General features: G+C 39.1%; 1 protein-coding gene across 1 annotated transcript in view; it reads left to right on the top strand.

Moving 5' to 3' along the window:
• Positions 1-10,944, top strand: part of LOC131994281 (uncharacterized) — a gene marked incomplete in the record, with an annotated part of 1,369,549 nt that overhangs the window by 1,080,504 nt on the left and 278,101 nt on the right. Inside the window, 1 exon segment of the mRNA XM_059360990.1 lies at positions 2,920-3,107. Within this exon segment, the coding sequence (XP_059216973.1) occupies positions 2,920-3,107 (188 nt within the window).

Here is a 10,944-nt window from a genome sequence, read left to right as displayed (position 1 = left end):
GTAAAGCATTTTCCCATCCTGACCCGCAAAAAAAAAAAAAAAAAAAAAAATTATTATTATTATTATTATTATTATTATTATTATTATTATTATTATTATTATTATTATTATTATTATTATTATTATTATTATTATTATTATTATTATTATTATTATTATTATTATTATTATTATTATTATTATTATTATTATTATTATTATTATTATTATTATTATTATTATTATTATTATTATTATTATTATTATTATTATTATTATTATTATTATTATTATTATTATTATTATTATTATTATTGTTATTATTATTATTATTATTATTATTATTATTATTATTATTATTATTATTATTATTATTATTATTATTATTATTATTATTATTATTATTATTATTATTATTATTATTATTATTATTATTATTATTATTATTATTATTATTATTATTATTATTATTATTATTATTATTATTATTATTATTATTATTATTATTATTATTATTATTATTATTATTATTATTATTATTATTATTATTATTATTATTATTATTATTATTATTATTATTATTATTATTATTATTATTATTATTATTATTATTATTATTATTATTATTATTATTATTATTATTATTATTATCAAGTTACGGTTCCATTCGGACCATAATCGAATTAAATGTTGAAGAACATAGTTGAAATCTTTGTGAAAAATTTCATCCAATTCGACTTAGAATTACTTCCTTTAGGGATTAGGAGAAAAACAAAGGAGATCGGTTCATATGAGCATTGTATTAGGCTGTAAACCGATTCAGACCATATTTGACACGTATGTTGCAGGTCATGGGAGAAGCTGTTGTACAAAACCTCAGTCGAATCGGATAATAATTGCGCCCGCTGGCGGCGCAACAATCAAGATCGGTTTATATGGCAGCTATATCATGTTACAGACCGATTAAAACCATACTTATCACAGTAATTAGAAGTCAACGAAAAATGTCATGCATAATTTCAGCTTAATCAGATAGGAATTGCTAATGAAGTCAAGACCCAAGAATGGTTTATATGGCGGCTATGTCAGGTCATGGAGCGATTGGAACCATACTTTGCGCAATAGTTCAAAGTTATTATGAAACACGTCGTTCAAAATTTCAGCCAAATCAGAAAGGAATTGCGCCCTCTAGAGGCTCAAGATTTCAAGACACCAGTTCGGTTTATATGACAGCTTTATCAAGTTAGTGAGCTATCTAAATCATTTTTGGCACATTTATTGGAAGCCATAATAAAACACGTCATGCAAAATTTCAGCTAAATCGGATAAGAATTGCGCCCTTTATAAGCTCAAGCAGTCAAAACACCAGCTCGGTTTATATGACAGCTACATCAGGTTATGAACCGATTTCAACCATACTCAGCACAGTTGTAAGAAATCGTTACAAAACACCTCATGCAAAACTTCAGCCAAATCGGAAAAGAATTGCGCCCTCCAGTGGCTCAAGAAGTCAAAATCCAAGATCGGTTTATATGGCACCTACCTCAAAACATGGAACGATATGGCCCATTTATAATCCCAACTGACCTACGCTTATAGGAAGTTTTTGTGCAAAATTTCAAGTGGCTATATTTGCTCCTTCGAAAGTTAGCAAGCTTTGGACAGACAGATGGACGGACAGACAAACGGACATGGCAAGATCGACTTAAAATGTCATGATGATTAAGAATATATATACTTTATGGGGATACCTTCGTGATTTTCCTATATTTGTACGACAAATTACGCTTTGGGAAGACTTTAAAGGTGGGAGAATCCGTCTGCCATTTGGGAACGAAGAATTTGAAACGGGAGAAGGCATTTGTTAGATGAAATGCAAAATTTCAGGGCTGTGGAATGCCTAGGGCCTATTTTCGGAACCTCAGTTTAGGCCATCATGTAAAAATTTTTGCTTGCCCTTCGAACTGGTAGGATTTCCAAATATTTTTATTTCTTGGAAACTGATCCACATCAATAACAAGTATTTATGCAAAACTTAGTCTGCTAGGTTTACTCTATAGAAAATTTGTGTGTTTTCAACAAACAGAGGGTGATCGACAATCTCATGGCGATCGAGAATCTCACATGGCGATCTTAGACCAATATTTGGACGTGCAACAAACGGAAAACCGAAATCATCAAAAATTGTTTGGATAATCTTTTATATAGCGAATATATCTGCAAAATAATAAATACCCAGCTTTTGGGTATACATGGCTAAAAACACGAGTATGTACCCAATTTACTGGGTAAAAACCTTTTGGGTATTTGCCCATTGCCCATCTCTACAATTTTGCCTACGAATATTCAGGCGGAATACATCTCGTATATCAATGAGTGCTACCCGATTCAACTTTAGCTCAATGACAAGGAACCTGCTTTTAGCATCTAAGTCCGAACGACGTGCCGCTTGGCGAACTCGCTTTATTTTTGTGGGTCTACGGATATATATATGTTAACCACATACATATGTTGCTATATTCATATACCAATGCTAGAATTCTCGTTCTTTATTGTCAATAAAATGAAAAGCTTATGCAAACCTTCTATGATGCGTACATGATTGCTTGCACTTGCTGATTATTGTTGCTTTTCTTTTGAGCATCCTAAAAATTTTAACGTTTCAAATGCCTTGTGAAAATTCTACAGCAATTCAAAATAATTAAAATGAAAATAAAACCAAATCAAATAAAAATACAATTTCGAGAAATATTTTTAAGTCCCTATTTATAAGCAAGTTCTTTCTCATTTTCAGTACTACACCACCAAAGACAAGGTTTACAATAGCAATTAAGATAAGATAAATCTTCTTCGAGGATATTAAATACAAAAAATAAATTGTACTCTTGGTTTGCAATTTTGTTTTATTTTTAACACATTCTCCGCATTGTTTTGTTACAGATGACGTTTTATTCTCAAGGCGCGGTAGAATGGGACGCATTGTCAGCCCGCGTCATACACTTCCACCGAATACAACGTGCACATACCACTTTCATGGTTATCCTGGCGACCTAATTTGGTTATCATTCACGAGCTACAATCTACAAATGCTGCAGCAAGCCATACACGATAACAATACTTTGGGTCGGGTAAGTAGACGAATTGCTGTTTCTCTCTTTCACTCTATCGCGCAAAGTAATAAATAACACTGATACATCGAGGACATGTGAGTGTGTTTGGGTTTTTGTGTTTAGAGGGACCTTAACTTTAGGATACGATGTGGCGATTGTGTGCTTGCTTCCAAATGTATGGTCTAGATGCAGTGGTGAACCGATGTGGATGTCGTTTTTCATTGTGTTGATGCTTACATCCTGGCGCATTTACTGGCGTTTGATACATAAAATTTATATGAGACATTCATCTTTTGTGCGCATTTTATATTGTTGTGAATAGTGCGTAAATGAACAAGATTTTAATGTCAAATTTATGTTTAATGTCAAATTATATCGTAGCCGTTTACTGGAGCGGAAGTGTTTTTATACCCTCCACCATAAGATGGGGGGTATACTAATATCATCATTCTGTTTGTAATTACTCGAAATATTCGTCTGAGACCCCATAAAGTATATATATTCTTGATCGTCGTGACAGTTTATGTCGATCTAGCCATGTCCGTCCGTCCGTCCGTCTGTCTGTCGAAAGCACGCTAACTTTCGAAGGAGTAAAGCCAGCCGCTTGAAATTTTGCACAAATACTTCTTATTAGTGTAGGTCGCTTGGTATTGTAAATGGGCCATATCGGTCCATGTTTTGATATAGCTGTCATATAAACCGATCTTGGGTCTTGACTTCTTGAGCCTCTAGAGGGCGCAATTCTTATCCGATTTGAATGAATTTTGGCACGACGTGTTTCGTTATGATATCCAACAACTGTGCCAAGTATGGTTCAAATCGGTCCATAACCTGATATAGCTGCCATATAAACCGATCTTGGGTCTTAACTTCTTGAGCCTCTAGAGTGTGCAATTCTTTTCCGATTGGAATGAAATTTCGCACGACGTGTTTTGTTATGATATCCAACAACTGTGCCAAGAATGGTTAAAATAGGTTTATAACCTGATATAGCTGTCATATAAACTGATCTTGGGTTTTGACTTCTTGAGGGCGCAATTCTTATCCGATTTGCCTGAAATTTTGTGTTTATTATGGTCTGAATCGGTCTATAGCCCGATACAGTAGATACAATAGATCTCTCTATTTTACTTCTTGAGCCCCTAAAGTGTGCAATTCTTATTCGAATTGGCTGACATTTTACACAGGTCTCCAACATATAATTTAATTGTGGTCCAAACCGGACCATATCATGATATCGCTCCAATAGCAGAGCAAATCTTTTCTTATATCCTGTTTTGCCTAAGAAGAGATGCCGGGAACAGAACTCGACAAATGCGATCCATGGTGGAGGGTATATAAGATTCGGCCCGGTCGAACTTAGCACGTTTTTACTTTTTTTTTTTATTTCGTTCCTTAAAAAAAATATCCGTAATACTTACTACCTATTACGAAAAATGTTAAAGCCTTTTTGGACTAGGCAAAAAATGGATTTCAAAGACCCAACAGCTGGGGTGGTGGCGTCAGACCTTAGGATGTTGTTCTCCCTTCCTATATGAGTAGGTGCCTTGGCACCTGTAGAGAGTAATGCTACAAGCGCACAACTAGTCGTCAGACTAATTAATGAGGAAGAGACGGATAAACCAGAGGGATGCACAGTTCGTCCTCAGACTTTAAGTAAAGGCAGCCGAATCGAGAAATGAGGGCTGCGCAATGACGGCAGAAGTGAGCGATGGCCTTGCTCACAAGCAGACCGATAAGGCGATCCGGGTCACGATGAAGGAGACAGAGGAGTATGTACCGGCAGATCAATCGGGTGAAAGTGCTAAAAGAAAAAAGCTCCCCGCTTTCAAGTACTCTGGGAAAACCAAGCCAGTCATCCTGCAATGGAGACTCCAGGGGTAGACAAAGTCAGAACAGGATCGAAGGAAGCGCTCACGGCCCCTGAGTCTTCACGGAGGATTGTCACTTCCTGACTTATGCAGTCATCAATATCGGCAGTGCATCCGGTAGGATTCCATCAGAGCATCGGTCCCAAATGGAGGATCTGGATAACGATAGGATTTTCGAACATGTGTGGAACTCTGTAGAGCATACATCCGTACAAATGGTGAGCTGCGAGTTTAGAGGGGACATCTTTACGTTGCGTTTTGCGTAGGCGGAATGTATTGATAGAGACAAACAGCTCGTCAGAGGTATCCACGCTCTCTGGGAGGGCGCAAAGCTCGACCTGGTGAGAAAGGTGATCATCCCCCATCTCACAAAGGCGATGGTCTTTATCAAGGGACGGGGCAGTAAATTTGCGACGGCACGTATGTTGGGATTCTTGGGCAAGCAAAACCAAGTTTTGGTCGCAGAGAAATGCGTGGTTTTCAATAGAGAGGGGAAGGAGGAAGGAACTCTCCTTGTGGTTAGCATTGATCAAGTCTAAGTTTGGCTAAGACTAAAGGCATGGCGCACTACGGGAGCAAGGCTCTTTTTGAAGATTGGGGGGACTACGATAGACAGAAATCTTCATAATGAGACATCAGGCCGTGCAGTGGCAGGAGACTCAATACCGCCCAACGAACGAACGAACAGGAACCCGACCACGGACCCATCACCGACTTCAAGATTCGGAAAACTAGGATAGGTTAAAATCCTAATATTGAAGCATAAGGCAGCGCAGCGACAGGGGTCTCAATGGAGCTTAACGAACAGGGAGCCGACGATGGTACCATCACATACTCCCAAGATTTGGGATTAGATTAAGATAGGCAAAGATCCTGGTATTGAAGCATCAGGTAGAACCGGGAATGAAAACTCAATACAGCCTAACGAACAGAGACCCGACGATGGAACAATTCATAAAAATTCGGAAGACTAGGATAGGTAAAAAACCTAATACGATGACATCAGGCAGTGCAGTAACAGGAAATTCAATGCATTCTAAAAAACAGGGAGCAAACAATGGGATCATCACCTACTCCCAAGATGCCCATCAACTGGAGGACCAATGATTGAGGTAATTCAGATAAACCTCCACCGGAGCTAGACTGCTACACACGCTGATAGAGAAAATCAGCAGGCGCAAGATTCATATTGCCTTAATTCTGGAGCCATGACGACCTGGAGCAAAGTTTCTGGACTAGCCTGGTACTCGGCCGAGGATCTGCGTTATTTGTTATACAAATTTCAATTATATTTTTCCCCAGAGTTGTCAACGTCGGATTCAACAGTGTTGAGACAGGGAGCCGGTGGAGCATAGCTGGCATCACTTTATCTGCTTTTTGACTCTCCGACACCGCCACCCACATCGGAGTTCCAACGGATGCTGACTAAAGAGGGATTTCAGCCCGTCTGCTACGCAAACGATGTTATAACAATTCTAAGGGGTAAGGATACGAACCAGCTATGCAGAAGGGCCGAAAAGATCATGCATATGGCATATGACTGGGCTAGACCCAGGGGTCTCATATTAACCCAGAGAAGACTGAAATATGCCTTTTCACGAGGAAGACGAAGGTGGGCCAATTTAACGCACCACGTTTCCTAAATAAGACGATTTAAATATCTGACAAGGTAAAATACTTAGCTGTGATCTTGAAGAGAAAACTGAAATGGAAGTGTCACATTCAGGAGCGTACTGAGAAGGCTCACAGATGTTGGCTCGAAATGGGGCCTGAATCCGAGGATAGTCCACTGGCTCTACAGGCGCGTGATTAGACCAATACTTACTTACGCTTCAGTGGTTTGGTGGACTGAAATGAAGAAAAATGAAGAAGTTTACTGCTTTGCTGTCATTGGCTATAACAGATGTCTCAATCATTGTTTCCGTCATGACAGGTCACTGTCTAATCGGAGAACATGCTGTCCCTTCCTTCTTCTGTTCCTGTTCCTAGACGAAACGTGAGTTTGATGACAGACTGCCACTTAAACCTAACCTATCCTAAGGACAATACAACAGGTTCAGAGAAAATGTTGTCTTGGCATAGGCGGAGCGTTGAGTACCACGCCCACTAGGGAACTGGAACTATTCTAGATATCCGACCCATTGACATACAGATTAAGTGTGAGGCAGCCACTGCGGCTATGAGATTTAAGGCGATGGGAGAATGGATTGAGGATGGGAGCAGCTCATACCATCGTGGTATAATCGTGGTATATAATAAGGAATGAAAGAGCTTTTTGATCGGATACCTGAGATGAACCTTGAGGTCGAGTCCGAGGCACTGCTGACAGCGGCACAGTCTTGGATTGGCCGGACCCTAGTATTGCTATCTGAAAGATCATGTTAAACAGATGAATCAAATCTAGGTGACAGAGTGGGCCTGGGGGTCTACATTGAGAACCCAGGGATTGAGATCTGTTCAGGCGGAGATTCGGACTATCACGGAATGTGTGAGGTTGTGTGGTGCTAACGTGAGCATTCGAGTATAAACATTTTTACGGACAGTGAAATTGCCATAATGGCAATAAAAACTAGGACGATAAGGTCACGAACAGTCTTGAAGTGTAAGAAGGAGATTAACGCCTTCTCTGAGGATGGCAAAATCCTCATCTTTTGGGTGCCGGGCCATAACGGAGGGGGAATGAAAGCGCAGACGATTTGGCGGTGAAGACCAGAGGACTGCCGTAAATAAACTTGATTAACCCGAAGCCTCTCGGGTCGACGCAGTCCGAATTAAGAGAGTGGGTGACGAATGCGCATGCAACGTTGTGGAACAGCGAAACGGTCGGTAGGACCTATGGGGGGATCCAGATCGTGAGAAGACGAGGCTATTACTGAAAGGAAGCAAGAAGGAGGTCAGTATAGCTATTGGTATCATAACGGGACACATGGGACTACGAGTTCACTTATGTAAAATCGGTGCGGCAAGTGATAGCATGTGTAGGGCATACGGGGAAGATGATGAGACGTTGGAGCATTTCCTTTGTCATTGTCCGCGCTTTCACGTCTAACAGATACCGGCAATTAGGTGGGGACACTATACCAGACATGAACCAACTTAGGGGAGTTGCATGGAAAACAACAAAGGATTTTGTAAGTAGCACGGAGTTCCAAACTTGTATTTTCTTTTTCGAGGTTACTTTTTTGTATTTAGAGCGCATAATAAGCCGATTGCTGGCTTAGGTGTATGTCCACAGTGTCATGGGGCGGATTAATATCTGCAACATCTTTTCAACCTAACCTAATATCAAATTACTAAAATCGTGATAATTTTGGCCTAGATTAATTATCCTTAGTAAACGAAGAAAACCCTGCATACATGTTTTAAGAATCTGAATCTCAAAAGCCCCAACTTTGTTAGGGAAGGTAAACTTTACGCTTTGAAGAATGGGCTAGAGTAGTAACTGTATGGCGACCATAGACCTCATCATACCAATGGCGAAATAGTGTAAATAAAGCTGTCATGAGTAGTTTCTTCGCAGCCGTAAAATTGTAAGTAGATCTGCCCGTGTCTCTCTTTGTCCATCTGTTTTAATAGTTACTTGAAAAACGAAGATGTTGAGATACAATTTCTTGTATATCCCCTTTTATATCCTCCGCCATAGGAGGCGGTATACTAATTTCATCATTCCGTTTGTAACACATCGAAATACTGAGACCCAATTAAGTATATATGGATATTCTTGATCGTCTTGATATTCCAATTCGATTAAACCATCTCGGAGCGTCTATCTTTCTAATGCACGCTAACTTTCGAAGGAGTAAAGCTAGGTGCTTGAAATTCTTCTTAAAACTTCCTATAAGTGTCGATCGATTGGGATTGTAATTGAGCCATTTCGTTCCTTGTTTTGCTATAGCTGTCATGTAAAACGATCTCGGATTTCGGCTCCCATATAAAACGATCCTTAGATTTGAGTCCGATTTTACTAACATTTTGCACGTAAAGTTTTGCTATTTTTTCCAACAGCCGTGCCAAGTATGGTCCAAATAGATTTTTAACCTTATATAGCTCCCAAATAAGCCAATCGCCCGATTTGACATCTTGAGCCTCTAGAAGCGCAATTTGTTTGGCTGAAATTCTAAACATGGTAATTTTTTACGACTTCTGATTATCACGACAAGTATGATCCTTCTGTACCTGTATATGTGTCGCCAATATATTTGAAAAGGACCTTAAAAGAACATGTCGAATGCGATCCGTGGCGGATGGTATATAAGATTCGGCCAGGCCAAACTTAACGCGCTTTTACTTGTTAGCTTATAGTTGATTAATGTGGTGACTTTAAACCCATTATAACTTCAACTCGTGCCCGTGCGATGACAGTTGTCTTGTCAATATCTACTTGTGTATATATCCAGATCTACTAGTAGGGAAATATTACCAAATCAGCCAAACCTATCTACATTGTCTCAACAATGCCATGAAGAAACGGACGAGCTAGAGAGAAGAGGTGCTTAAATACCATCTTCTCGTCTCCGCAGCTGCGACAGATATTTTAGCTGCTTTGCATGGTTTCCAAAAGGCCAATGGCCAGTCAGCACAGTGATTTGTCTGGATAAATTTCGTCGATGTAGGTTGATCAAGGACGCTATGCGTTTTAGGTCGTATTGTGTACTTCTATATACATATCCTACAGCACCTATACTCGGCTTGGCCAAGATAGTACTAGAGAGTAGCATGAAGTGTTACCAAGTTCATGCTGGTATATTTGTTAAACTAGAAATAACAGTTTTATGATATTTATTTTATTGACAAATCTTTATAAAGTGTGCAGTTCACCACACAAATGCTTCACATGCGTCTAATTATACTGATGTATATACAAAGTACCCTCAACTTACTTTACTTTAATTGGCTATGACAGAACATTTGTTCTATTAGCCGTAGAATACCGTTCCAAGCGCCTCGATCTTCTGCCCTCATTTTATAATCTCTGACACCAAGTTTCGAGGTGTCTCCCACTATTTGATTTTTCCATCGGGCTTTTGGTCGTCCCGGTTGTGTATACCACCGTGTTCGCCTTCAATAAACTTCTTGGCTCGAGCTTCTTCATCCATTCTGACAACAAGACCTAGCCTACAAAATCGTTATATTTTGATATGTGTAACTTTGCTGTCATCGCCACACAGCTGTATATTTTCCATTAACGTAAATTGGTCCATATAAAGGGTGATTTTTTTGAGGTTAGGATTTTCATGCATTAGTATTTGACAGATCACGTGGGATTTCAGACATGGTGTCAAAGAGAAAGATGCTCAGTATGCTTTGACATTTCATCATGAATAGACTTACTAACGAGCAACGCTTGCAAATCATTGAATTTTATTACCAAAATCAGTGTTCGGTTCGAAATGTGTTCATTCACCGTAACGTTGCGTCCAACAGCATCTTTGAAAAAATACGGTCCAATGATTCCACCAGCGTACAAACCACACCAAACAGTGCATTTTTCGGGATCCATGGGCAGTTCTTGAACGGCTTCTGGTTGCTCTTCACTCCAAATGCGGCAATTTTGCTTATTTACGTAGCCATTCAACCAGAAATGAGCCTCATCGCTGAACAAAATTTGTCAAAATTTGAACACATTTCGAACCGAACACTGATTTTGGTAATAAAATTCAATGATTTGCAAGCATTGCTCGTTAGTAAGTCTATTCATGATGAAATGTCAAAGCATACTGAGCATCTTTCTCTTTGACACCATGTCTGAAATCCCACGTGATCTGTCAAATACTAATGCATGAAAATCCTAACCTCAAAAAAATCACCCTTTAGTTCTGCTAACTACCATGTTCTTTGCCGCGGGCGTCACCACTGGGGTTGTTGTTGAGCTCTTCCCAAACCATCGCACTTCCTGTATGACTGTAATGTCTGGGCTGTACTTTTTCAATATAACCGCCAGTGCGTACAGCACCCTCTCTATAAAGAGAGCGGATATTCCAGGT

Source organism: Stomoxys calcitrans, chromosome 1 (genome assembly GCF_963082655.1).
Source record: "Stomoxys calcitrans chromosome 1, idStoCalc2.1, whole genome shotgun sequence".
NCBI lineage: Eukaryota > Metazoa > Arthropoda > Insecta > Diptera > Muscidae > Stomoxys > Stomoxys calcitrans.
The sequence above is the reverse complement of the archived record's forward strand: the minus strand, read 5'-3'. Positions and strand labels throughout refer to the sequence as shown.